This window comes from Hyla sarda, chromosome 9, assembly GCF_029499605.1.
Source record: "Hyla sarda isolate aHylSar1 chromosome 9, aHylSar1.hap1, whole genome shotgun sequence".
In the NCBI taxonomy this organism is placed as follows: domain Eukaryota; kingdom Metazoa; phylum Chordata; class Amphibia; order Anura; family Hylidae; genus Hyla; species Hyla sarda.
Genome location: NC_079197.1, coordinates 57,193,568 through 57,213,285, shown reverse-complemented (window position 1 = coordinate 57,213,285; position 19,718 = coordinate 57,193,568). Strand labels below are relative to the sequence as shown.

The 19,718-nt window shown below is 44.8% G+C and overlaps 1 protein-coding gene across 5 annotated transcripts in view; it reads left to right on the top strand.

Moving 5' to 3' along the window:
* Positions 1–19,718, top strand: part of FRMPD3 (FERM and PDZ domain containing 3) — a 445,976-nt gene that overhangs the window by 150,318 nt on the left and 275,940 nt on the right. For all 5 annotated transcript variants that reach the window (XM_056539303.1, XM_056539306.1, XM_056539304.1 and 2 more), the window contains one exon: positions 18,371–18,475. In XM_056539303.1, coding sequence (XP_056395278.1) covers positions 18,371–18,475 — 105 coding nt within the window. The remainder of the gene's footprint in view (positions 1–18,370; positions 18,476–19,718) is intronic.

Sequence of the window (19,718 nt, the reverse complement as noted above, 5' to 3'; positions counted from 1 at the left end):
CAAAAGTAGTTTTGCAACAGCTGGAGGTTTGTCCCCCTCCCCCCCCCCCCCCCCATGTGAATGAACAGGTACATTCACACAGGCAGGTTTACAGTAAGTTACCTGCTTCATGTTTGGGCTGCGGCAAACCGCAGCGCAAACTCCTAGCGGTAAACTCACAGTAAACCTGCGCCAGTGCGAATGTACCCTAAAACTACTACACTACACTACATAAACACCCCCTTACACTGCCCTCTGCCCCCCCAATAAAAATAAAAAACATCGTACAGCAGTGTTTCCAAAACGGAGCCCTCAGCTGTTGCAAAACAACAACTCCCAGCATTTCTGGACAGCCACTGATTGTCCAGGCATGCTGGGGGTTTAGCAACAGCTGGAGACACCCTGTTTGGGAATCACTGGCGTAGAATACCCCTATGTCCAACCCTATGCAATCCCTATTTCAGTCCTCAAATGCGCATGACGCTCTCTCACTTCATAGCCCTGTCGTATTTCAAGGAAACAGTTTAGGGCAACATATGGGGTATTTCCGTACTCAAGAGAAATTACACTACAAATTTTGGGGGGCTTTTTCTCCTTTTACCTCTTATGGAAAGGAAAAGTTGGGGTCTACATCAGCGAAATAGTGTAAAAAAAAAAATATTTAACTAACATGCTGATGTTGCCCCATACTTTTTATTTTCACAAGAGGTAAAAGGAAAAAAAAAGACCCTCAACATTTGCAACACAATTTCTCCTGAGTACGGAAATACCCCATATGTGGGTGTAAAATGCTCTGCGGGCAAACAACAAGGCTCAGGAGTGAGAGTGCACTATGTACATTTGAGGCCTAAATTGGTGATTTGCACAGGGGTGGCTGATTTTACAGTGGTTCTGACATAAACGCAAAAAAAAATACCCACATGTGACCCCATTTTGGAAATTAAATTTGGATGGGAAAATGAAAAAAAAAATTTTTTTTTTATAAAATGCTGGTGTTACCCTAAATTTTTCATTTTCACAAGGGAAAATCCTCCCAAAATTTGTAACCCCATTTCTTCTGAGTATGGAAATACAACTACAATGCTCAGAATAGAAGGAGCGCCATTGGGATTTTGAAGAGAAAATTTGTCCAGAATTGAAGGCCACGTGTGTTTACAAAGCCCCCATAGTGCCAGAACAAATGTAATAAGGGGTGCAGTGAGCATTTACCGCCCACAGGTGTCCGACAGATTTTTGGAACAGTGGTCCGTGAAAATGAAAAATGTTATTTTTCATTTGCACAGCCCATTGTTCCAAAGATCTGTCAAATGCCAGTGGGGTGTAAATACTCACTGCACCCCTTATTAAATTCTGTTAGGGGTGTAGTTTCCAAAATGGGGTCACATGTGGGGGGTCCACTGTTCTGGCACCACAAGGGGCTTTTGTTAATGCACAAGGCCCCCGACTAATATTCCAACCATTCTCTCTCCATAATCTCAATGGCGCAGTGCTCTCTCTCCACCTGAGCGGGGTGCGCATTTGAGGCAACAGGTTAGGGACGGCCACACACGTCACATTCCCAGAATGATGATTCAGAGCATAGGGTTTGGGGTGGGCATATTTTTTTTAGTTTTGGCTATGCTCTGGGTCATCATTCTGGGAACATAACCTGTTTTATAATTTTATGTCCCACTGTACCCCTTGTTAGTTATTAGTGTACCCCATATAATGCCCCTTGAGGGGGGTCCCACTGTTCTGGCTCCATAGGCAGCTGTCTAGAAGCTCCAGGCCCCTGACTGCCCTCCTGTTCCTCCATGACCAGTGAGCAGAGCTGATCTACGCCCAGATATGAGGTATGTCCTTACTCCAAAGAAATATATTTACAATTTTTTTTTTTTTTTTTGCTGTTCTGGCACTAAATGTGACATGCCCCCCCATTTCAGCAAAATGTGACTCCTTCTCTTCTGAGCATTGTAGTTACCAGCAGAGCACTTGACGTCAACACATGGGGTATTTCCATACTCAAAATAGATGGGGTTACAAATTTTGGGGGGCATTTTCTCCTATTATCCCTTGTAGAAATGTAAAATTTGGGGGAAAACCAGCATTTTAGTAAAAAAAAATTAAAATAAAAAATGTATTTACACATCCAACTTTAACTGAAAGTCGTCAAACACCTGTGGGGTGTTAAGGCTCACTGTACCCCTTGTACGTTCATTGAGGGGTGTAGTTTCCAAAATAGTATGCCATGTGTTTTTTTTTTTTTTTTTTTTTTGCTGTTCTGGCACCATAAAGGCTTCCTAAATGTGACATGCCCCCAAAAACCATTTCAGCAAAATTTGCTTTCCAAAAGCCAAATGTGACTCCTTCTCTCCTGAGCATTGTAGTGCGCCCGCAGTGCACTGGACGTCCACACATGGGGTATTTCCATACTCAGAAGGGATGGGGTTACAAATTTTGGGGATATTTTCTCCTATTACTCCTTGTAAAAATGTAAAATTTGGGGGGGGGGAAATGCATTTTAGTGAAAAAATTATTAATTTACACGTCCAACTTTAACGAAAAGTCTTCAAACACCTGTGGTGTGTTAAGGCTCACTGTACTGCTTGTTACGTTCTCTGAGGGGTTTAGTTTCAAAATATTCTGCCATGTGGGGGTTTTCTTGTTGTTCTGGTACCATAGGGGCTTACTAAATATGACATGCCCCCCAAAAACCATTTCAGAAAAACTCACACTCCAAAATCCCATTGTTGCTCCTTCCCTTCTGAGCCCTCTAGTGCACCGACAGAGCAATTGACATACACATATGAGATATTTCCTTACTCGAGAGAAATTGGGTTACAAATTTTAGGAAGATTTTTCTCCTTTTACCCCCGGGTCTACAAGAACATGCAATAAATGAAGATTTTGAATTTTCTCCTTCACTTTGCTGCTATTCCTGTGAAACACCTAAAGGATTAACACACTTACTGAATGTCATTTTGAATACTTTGAGTTTTTTTTTTTACAGTTTTTTATAATGGGGTCATTTGGGGGGGATTTCTAATATGAAGGCCCCTCAAGTCAACTTCAAAACTTAACTGGTCCCTGAAAAATTCTGATTTTGAAAATTTTGTGAAAAATTGGAAAATTGCTGCTATATTTTGAAGCCCTCTGATGTCTTCCAAAAGTAAAAGCATGTCAACTTTATGATGCAGTCATAAAGTAGACATATTGTATATTTGAATCAATATATAATTTATTTAGAATGTCCATTTTCCTTATAAGCAGAGAGTTTCAAAGTAAAAAAAATGCAAAATTTTCAAATTTTTCATAACATTTTTTAATTTTTCACCAAGAAATGATGCAAGTATCGACAAAATTTTACCACTAACATAAAGTAGAATATGTCATGAAAAAACTATCTCGGAATCAGAAGGAAAAGTAAAAGCATCCCAGAGTTATTAATGCTTAAAGTGACAGTGGTCAGATTTGCAAAAAAGGCCTGCGTCCTTAAAGGAAAACTGCAGTGGTAAACATTTATATATGCCCGTGCCCGGGCCTCAAAAATAAATAAAATAAACTCATGTATACCTTCCTATGAGCGACCGTTGGTCCGGCACAGGCCTCACGGTCCGGCACTGCTGATGTCATTCCACTTCCTGGGGCCGGGGACGCCGCAGAGCCGTCGGCGTATCACCGGCCGTAGCAATGTCCCACCCCGGTCGGTGATAGGCTGAGCCCACTATCATGTAAGAAGCCAGCCAGCTCCTCACATGAAAGTGGGCTCAGCCTATCACCGACTGGGGCAGGACATCGCTATGGCCGGTGATATGCCGATGGCTCTGCGGCGTCCCTGTCCCCAGGAAGTGGAATGACGTCAGCACTGCCGGACCGTGAGGCCTGTGCCGGACCAACGGGGGCTCGTAGGAAGGTATGTATGAGTTTATTTTGAGGCATGGGCATATATAAATGTTTACCACTGCAGTTGTCCTTTAAGGTGAAAATGAGCTCCGTCCTTAAGGGGTTAAACTTTATGTGAACAGTTTTGAGAGCAATAACACCAAACTAAAGACACCTACTCCCTATTCACACATGATACCTTTTAAGACTAATAAGTCACATGACAGTGGGGAGGAAAAATGGTCAATTTGGCCATTTCCTCTTAAGGATGTACTCACTTTTATTGCCAGACATTAGACATTAACCCCTTAAGGACTCAGGGTTTTTCCACTTTTTGCACTTTCGTTTTTTCCTCCTTACCTTTTAAAAATCATAACCCTTTAAATTTTTCACCTAAAATTCTACTTTGCAGTGACATTAGTCATTTTACCCAAAAATTCACGGCGAAACGGAAAAAAAAATCATTGTGCGACAAAATCGAAGAAAAAACACCATTTTGCAACTTTTGGGGTTCCGTTTCTACGCAGTGCATATTTCGTTAAAAATGACACATTATCATTATTCTGATACCCTACTTATATAGGTTTGATTTTGTCGTACTTCTGGAAAAAATCATAACTACATGCAGGAAAATGTATACGTTTAAAAATGTCATCTTCTGACCCCTATAACTTTTTATTTTTCCACGTACAGGGCGGTATGAGGGCTTATTTTTTGCACCGTGATCTGAAGTTTTTATCGGTATGATTTTTGTTTTGATCTGATTTTTTGATCACTTTTTATTCATTTTTTAATGGTATAAAAAGTGACCAAAATACGCTTTTTTGGACTTTTGAATTCTTTTACGTGTACGCCATTGACCGTGCGGTTTAATTAACGATATATTTTTATAGTTCAGACATTTATGCACGCAACGATACCACATATGTTTATTTTTATTTACACTGTTTTATTTTTTTTATGGGAAAAGGGGGGTGATTCAAAGTTTTATTAGGGAAGGGGTTAAATGACCTTTATTAACACTTTTTTTTTACTTTTTTTTGCAGTGTTATAGGTCCCATAGGGACCTATAACACTGCACACACTGATCTCCTATGCTGATCACTGGCGTGTATTAGCACTAGAGATGAGCGAACTTACAGTAAATTTGATTTGTCACAAACTTCTCAGCTCGGCTGTTGATGACTTTTCCTGCATAAATTAGTTCAGCTTTCAGGTGCTCCGATGGGCTGGAAAAGGTGGATACAGTCCTAGGAGACTCTTTCATAGGAATGTATCCACCTTTTCCAGCCAACCGGAGCACCTGAAGGCTAAACTAATTTACGCAGGATAAGTCATCAACTGCCGAGCCGAGAAGTTTGTGACGAATCGAATTTACTGTAAGTTTGCTCATCTCTAATTAGCACGCCTGTGATCAGTGTTATCTGTGCTTGACTGCTTCTGCCTGGATCTCCGGCACGGAGCAGTCATTCGTCGATCGGACACCGAGGAGGCAGGTAAGGGCCCTCCCGGTGTCCTGTAAGCTGTTCGGGATGCCGCAATTTCCCCGCGGCGGGCCCGAACAGCCCGACTGACTAGCCGGGATACTTTCACTTTAGAAGGGTTAATACCGCACATTGCCGCAATCGGCGATGTGTGGTATTAGCCGTTGATAAGCGCCGGGACCGACGCGATGTGATGCGGGGTCGCAGCGCGACCCTGCTTCATATCGCGGGAGCCGGCACAGGACGTAAATATACGTCCTGCGTCGTTAAGGGGTTAAGGGCTGTTTGATGAGTTATTTTAAGGGGAGAGCAGCATATAACATTGTTATACAGGCTGTGCACTTACTACTTTACCTTGTAGTAGAGTGTCATTACTTCAGTATTGTCACATGAAAATTATTTATAAAATGGGAGGGTATAATCACTTACATGAGATACTGCATATCTGAACCAATAATTAATATTATAATGCGGTCTCATTGTTATCTAGGACACAATTATAGATACACCTAATCCATAAAATATTCATGCTGTACATTTTTTTAAGCACATTGGGGGACATGTATCATTATTTGTGTATGGTAGAAGCAGTTTACCCCTTTTCCCGAATTCTAAATTATGCACAGAAGCGCAAAATTTATCAATCAAGCGCAATGAGCTTCATAAATTGCGGGTAAATATAGTCATCTCCTCAATCCACTCTTTGGAAAATAGAATCGATGATTTAGAGCATCTTGCTACGTTAAGTCCAAGATGGCTTATATTTGTGCAAAAAAAAACAGCTCTTGCGGCAAAATTTCTGGTGTAAAGAAAAGTACGCAGTTAATAAATCCATGCGTACTATAGATGTCACTCCAAGGTACCCCGATTCAGCCACATCTGGAGGACATGCTCTACCAAAACGTGCGCAAAAAAATGTGCAAAAAAAGGGCTTGCGCAAATTTTGGCGCAAAAAAATGCACACAGAACAGGGGTAAAATCTTTGATACATGTCCCCCATTGAGTGCACAGTACAGGGAAAAAAGTAAGAGACAGTGAACTTGCATTAACCCCTTAAGGACGCAGGTCATACAGGTATGCCCTCGTCCCCTGGAACTTAAGGACACCTGTACACCCCGACACCTTAAGTTACTTTGAAGCAAGCGCAGGAGCAGTGAATGTTGGCTACTATCAATAGCCTGACACTCACTGCTTATGAAGGGCAGCAGCCATCCTAGCCACTCACCGCTAATGCCACTGTCCACCATTCAACCCTTCAGACACCTGGTCAATCCCGATCAAAAAGTCCCATCAAAACAAAAACAGTGCCGATACAAACTACAGGTCATGGCTTAAAAAATTACCCCTCATACATCCCTGTATACAGAAAAATAAAAAAAAGTTATAGGGGTCAGAAAACGACAATTTTATGCATACCAATTTTGTTAAAAAAAAGTAGCACAATAATAGAAAAACTATATAAATTGGGTATTGTTTTAATTGCATTGACCTACAGAATAAAGATAATGTACAATTTTTACCATAAAATGCACTGTGTAAAAACCAAACCCCCCAAAATTTGCTAAATTGTAGTTTTTTGTTTACAAAGTAAAGTTGACCGCGCAAAATAAGCCCTCATATGGGTCTGTAGGTGGAAAAAGAAAAGTGAGATGGATTTTAAAAGGAGAGGAGGAAAAAACTAAAATGCTAAAATAGATAGGAGATAAGCAGCTGAGCGCTGGGGGTTAGACCTCTGGGACGCCCGCGATCTTCGGCTTAAAACTGGCACCCAGTGAGAAGCACTTGCTGCAATTGGCATGCACTTCATTAAAGGGGTTATCCACCATAAGGTGATTTTAGTGCATACTTTGCATGCAGTAATGGACATGCTTAGGAAGGATCTGCGCTTGTTTTGGGGCTAAATGGCTATAGTCTGAGTCGACCATAACACTGTTGCTAGCTTTTTGTGAACTGGTATTTCATGTTTGATTTTTCTTCTTTTGACTACAAATCCCATAATTCCATTTTCCTCCCTCCCACACATCAGAAACCCCACCCATTGAAACATAAATGAGCTGCATCCATTCAAAAGACCTGTGGTTTCCAATCAGGGGGCCTACAGCTATTGCATTACTTGCAGATTGATCTCTCTCCCACCAAGTGATCGCTCCAGCCATTGAAGCAGACAGGCTCCCTGTCATCAGCTGACTAGTGAGTCAGGTCTCGGCCGCATTGCAACCTGGGAGAAATCTGAGACAACAGTAATTTTGTATGCTATTAAAAATAAATATTGGGGTGAAAATCACAGAAGAATTGTGAGAAAACCATCACACACAGGTACAGACACTATATTATGAACTACACTAACTTTACAGCCCCTGTAGCATATTAAAATAAAAAAATCCTGGAATACCCCTTTAATTTTTATGGGAGCGTAGAAAAGACCTGGTACAGCATCCAGGCAAAGACCCGGTACAGCATCCAGGCATCATCAGTGCTCCCATAGAAATGAATGTAGTGCGTGCCATCTACCAGTAGAGGACACGCGCTCCTTATTGAGAGAGTCAGAGTCCCATCCCAGTTATCTCCTATCCTATGAATAGGGGGATAAGTTAATTTTCACCGGAGTTCTCCTTTAAGGCCAAACTGGGCTGAGTCTTTAAGGGGTTAATGACTTCTCCAGGATGAGACTGGAAGTGCTTTTTCTACATGTGCTTAAGGGCCCTATTACACAGGACATTTTTTTTACCTTAGAAAAAGGCCAAGCAATCATCCAACTAATAAGCAAATGCATCATTTTGGCAGGATAAAAAATCCTAGTTCATTGACCACACATCTACCCATGTAATAGGGTAAGTGCAGTTAAGAAATGATGGAAGTAATTGGACGCCGGAATGATCCAACGATAATTCTTGTGGTCCTGCCTGCACTATAGTTGAGCCACGAGAAGTCCCTCTAAAGGAAAAAGATTGGCCTGTTTAAAGTGATCTTTACCAAAGTAATAAAGGAATAATTCCATCCTGACTATTTTGTTCTACGCAAGAAACATTGATTAACCATTTGTTCATAGCAACTTTCACAAGATAATTTATACGGATACATAAGGCTGTAAAAAGTCGCAAAAACTTTGGTAAAGACTTGTATGTCATTCTGTGGTTAAACAAAGTGCCTACAATTGCATAGAGGAAATTAAGAACTGTAAGGGTAAAAGCAAATTAACAACAGAAGACTCTAGACACTGCAAAAAAACCTTAATTTGTGTGTCCCCAATTAAAACAGTATGGAGAATGGATTTAATGCTAAGAGACCATGAAGGAAGCCATTGCTGTCCCAAAAAAAATGTTGGGCCCATCTAAGGATTGTCAAAGAACGCCTGGATATAGTAACATGCTTCTGTAAAAATGCTGTATGGATGGACGAGATAAAAGTGGAACTTTGTTACAAAAATGTACAACACTATGTTTGGAGGGAAAAGAAGGCACATAAACACCAAAGCCTCAACCCAGCTATGAACCATAGTAGAGTGAGCACCATGGTTAGTAGAATGCTTTTCTGCCTCAGGGCCCGGACAGCTAGCAATCAGTACAATAAGACAATTACTAAATGCGCACAGGTAAATGAACTGTAATACTGTAACACTGGTTGCCACTCAATCTCCCTGGCTGCCACCTTGGTGCTTCTTCTCATGCAGTTTTTGGTATGGCCCATGTTACGCCTAGCGCTCCGGGTCCCCGCTCCTCCCCGGAGCGCTCACGGCGTCTCTCTCCCCGCAGCGCCCCGGTCAGTCCTGCTGACCGGGAGCGCTGCACTGTCATGGCCGTCGGGGATGCGATTCGCACAGCGGGACGCGCCCGCTCGCGAATCGCATCCCAGGTCACTTACCCGTCCCGGTCCCCTGCTGTCATGTGCTGGCGCGCGCGGCTCCGCTCTCTAGGGCGCGCGCGCGCCAGCTCTCTGCGACTTAAAGGGCCAGCGCACCAATGATTGGTGCCTGGCCCAATTAGCTTAATTGGCTCCCATCTGCTCCCTGCCTTTATCTGACCTCCTCCCATGCACTCCCTTGCCGGATCTTGTTGCCTTGTGCCAGTGAAAGCGTTTAGTGTGTCCAAAGCCTGTGTACCTGTACTTCTGCTACCCATCCTGACTACGAACCTTGCCGCCTGCCCCCGACCTTCTGCTACGTCTGACCTTGCCTCTGCCTAGTCCTTCTGTCCCACGCCTTCTCAGCAGTCAGCGAGGTAGAGCCGTTGCTAGTGGATACGACCTGGTTGCTACTGCCGCAGCAAGACCATCCCGCTTTGCGGCGGGCTCTGGTGAATACCAGTAGCCTCTTAGAACCGGTCCACTAGCACGGTCCACGCCAATCCCTCGCTGACACAGAGGATCCACTACCTGGAAGCCGAATCGTGACAGTAGATCCGGCCATGGATCCCGCTGAGGTGCCGCTGCCAAGTCTCGCTGATCTTCCCACGGTGGTCGCTCAGCAATCGCAGCAGATTGCCCAGCAAGGACAGCAGCTGTCGCAGTTGACCGCCATGTTACAGCAACTTCTGCCTCTGCTACAGCAGCAACCATCTCCTCCGCCAGCTCCTGCACCTCCTCCGCAGCGAGTGGCCGCTCCTAACCTCCGCTTGTCCCTGCCGGACAAATTTGATGGGGACTCTAAACTCTGCCGTGGATTTTTGTCTCAGTGTTCCCTGCATATGGAGATGTTGTCGGACTTGTTTCCTTCAGAACGGTCTAAGGTGGCGTTCGTAGTAAGCCTTCTTTCAGGAAAGGCCTTGTCTTGGGCCACACCGCTCTGGGACCGCAATGATCCTGCCACAGCCACAGTCCAGGCCTTCTTCGCTGAACTCCGGAGTGTCTTCAAGGAGCCAGCCCGAGCTTCTTCTGCCGAGACTGCCCTGTTGAACCTGGTCCAGGGTAATTCTTCCGTTGGCGAGTACGCTATACAATTCCGTACTTTTGCTTCTGAACTATCCTGGAATAATGAGGCTCTCTGCGCGACCTTTAAAAAAGGCCTATCCAGTCGCATCAAGGATGTGCTGGCCGCACGAGAGATTCCTGCCAACCTCCAAGAACTCATCCATTTGGCTACCCGCATTGACATGCGTTTTTCTGAGCGACACCAAGAGCTCCGCCAGGAAAAAGACTTAGATCTCTGGGCACCTCTCCCACAGCATCCTTTGCAGTCTTCGCCTGGGCCTCCCGCCGAGGAGGCCATGCAAGTGGATCGGTCTCGCCTGACCCAGGAAGAGAGGAATCGCCGTAGAGAAGAAAATCTCTGTCTGTACTGTGCCAGTACTGAGCATTTCTTGGTGGATTGCCCTATCCGTCCTCCACGCCTGGGAAACGCACGCACGCACCCAGCTCACGTGGGTGTGGCATCTCTTGGTTCTAAGTCTTCTTCTCCACGTCTCACGGTGCCCGTGCGGATTTCTCCTACAGCCAACTCCTCCCTCTCAGCCGTGGCCTGCTTGGACTCTGGTGCCTCCGGGAATTTTATTTTGGAGTCCTTTATTAATAAATTCAGCATCCCGGTGACCCGTCTCGTCAAACCGCTCTACATTTCCGCGGTCAACGGAGCCAGATTGGACTGCACCGTGCGTTACCGCACAGAACCCCTCCTGATGTCTATCGGACCCCACCACGAAAGGATTGAGTTCTTCATTCTCCCCAACTGTACCTCTGAGGTCCTCCTCGGTCTGCCATGGCTCCGGCTTCATTCCCCCACCCTTGATTGGACCACCGGGGAGATAAAGAACTGGGACTCTGCCTGCCATAGGAAGTGCCTCTCCCCCCCTCCCAGTCCCGTCAGGCAAACCTCTGTGCCTCCTTATGGCCCCCGTCCTGGTGTCACACTGCCCCGTGCCAGGCTTCGCCCTCTGCCCTCCCTCCCCATTCCCACTCCTGCTGTACTGCCTGCCGTTGAGGAAACCCTCCATTCTTTCCCGGTGTCCTCATCCCAGGGGAGGCAGTTACCGGTCAAAGAAAAGGGGAGACCTAAGGGGGGGGGTACTGTTACGCCTAGCGCTCCGGGTCCCCGCTCCTCCCCGGAGCGCTCACGGCGTCTCTCTCCCCGCAGCGCCCCGGTCAGTCCCGCTGACCGGGAGCGCTGCACTGTCATGGCCGTCGGGGATGCGATTCGCACAGCGGGACGCGCCCGCTCGCGAATCGCATCCCAGGTCACTTACCCGTCCCGGTCCCCTGCTGTCATGTGCTGGCGCGCGCGGCTCCGCTCTCTAGGGCGCGCGCGCGCCAGCTCTCTGCGACTTAAAGGGCCAGCGCACCAATGATTGGTGCCTGGCCCAATTAGCTTAATTGGCTCCCATCTGCTCCCTGCCTTTATCTGACCTCCTCCCATGCACTCCCTTGCCGGATCTTGTTGCCTTGTGCCAGTGAAAGCGTTTAGTGTGTCCAAAGCCTGTGTACCTGTACTTCTGCTACCCATCCTGACTACGAACCTTGCCGCCTGCCCCCGACCTTCTGCTACGTCTGACCTTGCCTCTGCCTAGTCCCTCTGTCCCACGCCTTCTCAGCAGTCAGCGAGGTAGAGCCGTTGCTAGTGGATACGACCTGGTTGCTACTGCCGCAGCAAGACCATCCCGCTTTGCGGCGGGCTCTGGTGAATACCAGTAGCCTCTTAGAACCGGTCCACTAGCACGGTCCACGCCAATCCCTCGCTGACACAGAGGATCCACTACCTGGAAGCCGAATCGTGACAGCCCATAGTGTGCTTTTCGCTGTACTTGAAAGATCAACGCTTGTTGTCACCAGCGACCATGTTGGAAAGCAGCCTGATACTCTCTAGCAGCTTAGTCTAGCTTCTACATCCAGGAGTCGAATAAAGGGTGAAAACCTAGGGAGTACTTAGATTTGCTCTTAAGTTTGGCCCAAAGGCAAACCAGCTGGGTAGCACAGCAAGTCCATAATGGTTGTTATATCGAATAAAGAATGTGTGGTGTCCCAGTACAGGATATAGTCCTGTACAGTACTTGGACCCTGTCCGGTTGAGTCCCTCTGTGTCCTAGGGGCCCTCCTTCAGTGTCTCCCCATAGCAGTACATATTATGTATAGTGTTATGTGTATTATGTATAAAGGACCTTTAAGGACCTTTTAGTTAGTTACATGATAATGTGTTCACCTAATGTGTTTGTTACGCAGAGAGCACCAGCTAAGCAGGTGACCTGCAGCTTGACCTATGGACGTCTGTTTCAGCCCCCCTTTATAAGAGGGGGAGCCATTACAATCTCTCTCTTTCTGCTGAGGCACAGTAAAGTCCAGATGTCTCAGAGCTAGTGTCCAGCATACCTGGAGGCCTCAAACCAAACCTACAGCCACATACTAGTAAATTAAGTCATCTATTTCTGCTGTCACTACAGTCAAGTCTATAGTCAAGTCTATTATAGTCAGCATGGCTGTCCTAAAGTCAGTCCAAGTCACTACAAGGACAGCTGCGAGGTCCTTCTGTCTTAGTGGCCACCTCTCTGGGATCCTGGCCTAGCTGTAAAGACTATTACCATCTGCCTACCTGACTAAAGCTACCGTTAACCCTAACCTGGTCTTGGACTATTATTGCCTTGCCTAGCCTTGGGATAGCGGTACTAACGTTCAAGTGGTTACTGGGAAAACCACACCCTGACATCGCGAGCATTTAGGGGTTAATAACATCTGCCCCATACACCTCACCTTCACACCCCGAGACACCACAAAACTTTGGTGTCTCGAACAGGATACGGGTGTGTGCCTTAACCATAAAGCCGCAAGTCCTCCCCCTAGTCCAAGTCTGAATTGTGTCCAAGAAAAATCGCATGCCGATGCGAACGAGTTTGAACCAGACAAGTTTACGGGACTTTGTTACTGTAATGTGTCTTTACAGTGGTGCTGAAAAAGAAGAAGGGGAGGTGAAGAAAATTGTGCTGTTTAAGTGCAAAGTTAGGCCTGAAGCCATGTTATGCGCAAAAATGTCTGCCCTATCTGAAAGTGTTAAACTGATGGTCGAGAAGCGCAGGAAAGGTTCCCGCCAGAGCCAGCATCCCGCCCCTGGGCGTGGAGATCATGTTGCCGTGTCCAGTCCGAGATAGTTACATAGTTACATAGTTAGTACGGTTGAAAAAAGACATACGTCCATCAAGTTCAACCAGGGAATTGAAGGGTAGGGGTGTGGCGCGATATTGGTGGAAGGGATGGGATTTTATATTTCTTCATAAGCATTAATGTTATTTTGTTCCAGGAATGTATCTAATCCTGTTTTAAAGCTGTAAATTTTTCCTGCTGTGACCAGTTCCTGAGGTAGACTGTTCCATAAGTTCACAGTTCTCATGGTAAAGAAGGCGTGTCACCCCTTCAGACTAAACTTTTTCTTCTCCAGACGGAGGGAGTGCCCCCTCATCCTTTGGGGGGGGGTTTAACCTGGAACAGTTTTTCTCCATATTTTTTGTATGGGCCATTAATATACTTATATACATTTATCATATCCCCCCTTAAACTTTTCTTCTCAAGACTAAACAATTGTAACTCCTTTAATCGCTCCTCATAGCTAAGATGTTCCATTCCCCATATTAGTTTAGTCACGCGTCTCTGCACCCTTTCCAGCTCCACAGTGTCCCTTTTATGGACTGCTGCCCAAAACTGAACAGCATATTCCAGGTGAGGCCGTACCAATGCTTTATAAAGGGGGAGTATTATGTCCCTGTCCCTCGAGTCCAGGCCTCTTTTTATACATGACAATATCCTGCCGGCCTTGGAAGCAGCAGCCTGACATTGAATGCTATTCTGTAGTCTGTGATCTACAAGTACACCCAGATCCTTCTCTACCAGTGACTCTACCTGTTATTTGTACCCAGATGTATAACTTTACATTTATCCACATTGAACCTCATTTGCCAAGTGGATGCCCAGACACTTAGTCTATCCAAGTCATCTTGTAACCTATACACATCCTCTGTAGACTGTACCATGCTACAAAGCTTGGTGTCATCTGCAAAGATAGAAAGAGATGGAACTTGAAAGGTCCACCCCTTGTTGCCAGGGGGGCGGACAAAAAGGATGCACCGCTGAGTTGCTTCCGGTCCCAGGCCCGCTGATGACATCCTTCTGGCCGGTGGCCATCTTGTCGGAGACCAGTATAAAAAGCGACGTGGAGCCTGACCTTTTCAGTTCACCAGAAGCACTGGCAGAGAGCAGAAAGATGGCGGAGTCCCAGCAAGCCTAGTGTGCCGAGATTCCCAAGATGGAACCAGAGCTCTTTGCCGAGGGAATTAAAGCAGCCGTACAGCGGATCCTGGTTGCTGCACTCAGTTCTGGAGGTCCCGCTCAAGCACCCGCTGCTGCTCAAACTCTGCCGACACCAACGCTAGGGAAAAGTAAGTCGCTGGGTCCGGGGGGGGGGCTAGATCTACACCCTTTAGTGCCCAGCAACGCCCTGTATAAATTGCAGCATAGTGGGGAAGTACCACAAGGGGGTTCCCAGCCAGCTCTGCCCAACCCCCTAAGCCTCTTAAAGGGCCAGTAACCCTTAGTCTGTCAAGGGGCTTATTCATTAGACAAAAACGGTGGACTAAAATTTAAATGTACGTGGACAGAGAGACTCTAGATGGCTATTTTCTTTGCCTCATTTGCATTGGCTTCACAAAGAAGCACAACAATCCATGCAAAAGAACATCCTATGCCCAGCATCATCAAGTCTGTCAGATACGTCAAAAGATGATGGAAGTCATGACCTGAGAGGTGCAAACAAAAGACCTTAGGGAAGTTGTTAACATATTGATTCCAGGCATCATAGACCTCAATTTGCCTGAAGGCCTGACCCGGCCCACTCTTGCAGCCACAGTGCTGTGGCCTGGACCAAAGGCCTCAACAGACTTGTCCGAGGCACCTGCCGTTGCTCCCAAGTACTTGTCCAAGTCCACAGATGTGCCAAGGCCTACTCCCAGGAGCGAGGAGGTTTGACCTTACCATTGAACACCAACAGAAGTACCCAGGCCTGCTCCTGCCGTTGAGGATGTGTGGCCTAAGCAGTTGCGGAGGTTTGGCCAAACCAACAGGCACCCACAGTTCACCCCCCAGTGGCGCAAGCTGCTGCGGTGCAAGTGGTGGTCACTGTCAGTCCAACTATCACTGACACCTGTTTGTCCCATGTTTCATGGAACACTCATGTTGACCCCATGTGGGGAGCCCAGTCTCCCAACGCTAGGTTTATGTCCCAACCTAGGGCCCAGTCCGACAGGTGAGGCTGGGAAAGAAAGTTGTCAAAGTAACTTGTATACAGTAAAATTCACCAGACTTGGTCATTTGACTAATTGACTTGTGTGTGCAAGCATAAACTCTTGTTGTTTCAATTCTATCTTAACATTCAAGCACAGTACCTGACGGACTTGTCAAGAAAAGTTTTTGCAGTAACCAAGCTAGTAAGTGTTGTGCCCGGCATCGGCCGAGAGACTCCTTAGGTACAGGAGAATTGACCTGAGCTATTAGCTAAGGAACTCTATAGTGTATGTGGACTGCTGAACAATACATGGACAGTCGTGTAAATATTCCAAAGTAATATATTTTGTTGCTAATGTGTGCAAGAAAAAAAAAAAGCACAGGGTCATGGTCTTGTACTGAAATGTTTATGGTCCTGCATCATAACTATTATGGTCTAATAAAATGTATATAAGTTGTTGTACACAAAAAGACATAGTGTGCATTATTTTTCGGATGTCTGGTAGTTTTCTTGGAGGGGTTGTCCTGAATCCATCGGGAGAAGCAATATTTCACCCCATCACCAGCATCATGTACAGTAAAAAATAAAGTTGTGTACTACACATAGTCATGTACACATAAAAGTCAGTACCCATAAAGTACACCTAAAGTCATGTACAGTAGGACTGTAACATAACCACACATTCCACACAAATGTCATATGTTTCAAATGTCAAATGTGATATTTCTTGTGTCCTCTTGCTCAGGATACTTTACTGGCCAGAAAGAATTCCTGTTGCTTACAAAAGCATGCAACAAAAAGTTGAAGATAACAAAATGTCAAATGTTATTTAAATAAAATGTCTAGCTAAAGAAAATGTCTAGCATTAAGAATAACTGGTGTTCTGGGGAGAAGTGTGTAAGGCCTAGCGAACCCAGTAGCCAAGGCATTGGGCAAAAAGCCTCCGACAACCCAATCCGCCAAGTGTTATGCCACGTATGAATTTTTGTCATGTATAGTCAAATGTCACAGTATGCTCCATAGTCAAATGTCACAGTATGCATAGTCAATTGTCATAGTATTCATAGCCATAGTCTAATGTTATGACATACATAGTCATAGTCCTTAAGTCATGTGTATACCTTAGTCATAGGTATGTTTTTATTTTCCGTTGAATGCAGAAAACCTACCAGAGCATGTATGGGCATTTATACAAAGACTCTATTGCATTATCAGTTTTCGTTAAACAACAGCCTGGAAATGGATGTTGGGTTACAATGCCCCAGGTCTGCATTCGGCCCCAAGGCTGCTTCACTCCTCAAGCCCGACAGGACTATTCGTCGAGGGTGACTTCTGTTAAGTAGGGGGGTTTGTGATGTCCCAGTGCAGATATAGTCCTGTACAGTACTTGGGCACTGTCAGGTTGAGTCCCTCTGTGTCCTAGGGGCCATCTTGTAGTGTCTCCCCCATAGCAATATATATTATGTATAGTGTTCTGTGTGTTATGTATAAAGGACCTTTTAAGGACCTTTGAGTTAGTCACATAATAATGTGTTCACCTTATGTGTTCGTTACCCAGAGAGCACCAGCTAACCAGGTGACCTGCAGCTTGACCTATAGGTTTCTGGCTCAGCCCCCCTTTATAAGAGGGGGAGCCATTACAATCTCTCTCTTTCTGCTGAGACACAGTAAAGTCTAGACATCTCAGAGCTACTGTCCAGCATACCTGGAGGTCTCAAGCCAAACCTAATGCCACATGCTAGTAAGTCAAGTCGTCTATGTCTGCTGTCACTACCTACAGTCAAGTTAAGTCTATAGTCAAGTCTATTATAGTCAGCGTGGGTGTCCTAAAGTCTGTCCAAGTCACTACAAGTCCCAGCAAGCTGCAAGGTCCTACTGTGTTACTGGCCACCTCTCTGGGATCCTGGCCTAGCTGTAAAGACTATTACCATCTGTCTACCTCAGTAAAGCTACCGTTAACCCTAACCTGATCTTGGACTATTATTGCCGTGCCTAACCTTGGGATAGCGGTACTACCGTTCGGGTGGTTACTGGGAAAGCCATGCCCTGGCATCACGAACAGTTAGGGGTTAATAACATCTGCCCCATATACTTCACCTTCACACCCTGAGACACCACAAAACGTTAAAAAGGAGATGATTTGTGTTTTGGAATGGCCTTAACCTTATCAAGATGATGTGGCATGACCTGATGAGGGCTTAACACACAAACCAACCCAGAAATATCGATGAACTTAAACACATTTGCAAGAAGAAAGGGTCCAAACTTTCTCCTCTACATTATGCAATTAGTAATTTCAACTACAGGAGACAGGTAGAGGTGATTTCTGATAAAAGGGATCTATAGGTTATTATTATTTTTTTTTTCTCCCTGCATTGTGGATGTTTACTCAATGTGCTCAATAAAAGAAAATCTGTAGTAGACTTAAAGGGGTACTCTGCCCCTAGTCATCTTATCCCTAATCCAAAGGATATGGGATAAGATGTCTGATCGCGGGGGTACCACCGCTGGGAACCCCCATAATCTCTCCTGAAGCACCCCCTGTCATCTGTTACAGGGAGTGAACTTCATTTCCCAGTGGCAGGACCCCTGTGATCAGACATATTATCCCCTATCCTTTGGATAGGGGATAAGATGTCTAGGGGCAGAGTACCCCTTTAAATATTGTCATACTGTTTTCTTGATTGGCTATATATTAGACATTTCTTGTCACTCCAAAGGCTATTCTTCTCTGTAATTATGTTAGTCCTAATATTCATGTTAGATGCCATGTGTTCTTTCAAATAGTTCTTTCAATTATCAGTATTATTTAAATACACAACTATAGCATTTAAGACACAAACATCTATTTTTCTTATAGTCTCCTAAATCTGCATTTATAAGTGCAGCCAAGAAGGAGAAACTGCGTTCCAACCCAGGAAGAGTGAGATTTTCCGAACTTGTCACTGTGGGAGATATAGATGCAGTAAGTAATACAGAAAACTACTGGTGTGTAAAAGGACAAACCATTCAAGCAGTACTGTTCTTAGTATTAATTATTTTATTTTACATTTTACTTATACATTTTCCAGAAGCTTGCATGTTGTGTGTTGTGTGCGACCTCCAACCATTAGGCCACAGGTGTCTGTACAAAAAACACAGTTGTTACAAGACAATGCATCCTTATGAGCAGAGCTTGTAAGCACCCAAAAACATTTAAAGGGGTACTCCGCCCCTAGACATGTTATCCCCTATCAAAATGATAGGGGATAACATGTCTGATGGCTGGAGGTCCGGCCGCTGGGACCCCCGCGATTTCCGGGCCGACGCTGTGGTGTTCAGGAACAAAAATAAATAAATAATATATTTTTGGCGCATTGTAAGAGTAAAAAGCATATATACATTTTATATGGAATATTTTTATGTACACATTTTTCTAACAATTTTTCACTAAGGAAAAGCCAATATATGGGAAAAATACAAATGTCTATTTTACTTTTTTAATGCAGTCTGCCTAGTATACAACTGTCACGCCCCTTCCCATAGACATGAATGGAGGGGATGTGGTGTGACTTTATGAACATGGAAGCTCCAGGCTTCCGTGTTCCTGAATGCCGCAGTGCTGGCCCGGAGATCACAGGGGTCCTAGTGGCCTGACCCCTCGCGATCAGACATGTTATCCCCTATCCTTTGGATAGGGGATAACATGTCTAAGGCAGATTGCATTAAAAAAGACATTTGTATTTTTCCCATATTTTGGCTTTTCTTTAATAAAGAACATATTTTGGAATGGCACATTGTAAGAGCAAAGAGCATATGTTAATTTTATATGTACAATTTTTATTTCCACAATTTTACACATTTGCATTTTTACCATATTTCTTTAATAAAATGTAGTTCTGTGTGGAAAAAAAATATTACATTTAAAAGAAATATATGCTCTTCACTCTTACAATGCGTTATTCCAAACTAAATGTGGTTGACTGAGAGGGTTAATGTACAGTATAGTGCAGCATCTCCTTTCTCAGATCTGCTCCATTTACAGATGTAGTCAGCGTCATCTTCATACCTTGTGCATTAAGTTATTTTGAAGTATTGCAAAAACCTAACATTAATCCTCAATTTCTAGGTTCAAGGGCACTATAAAAATTAATTATAATAATAATAAAAATATCATCTCTGGTGCATTAGGATATCCCAAAACAGCACATTGCTGTGTTAGTTAATGC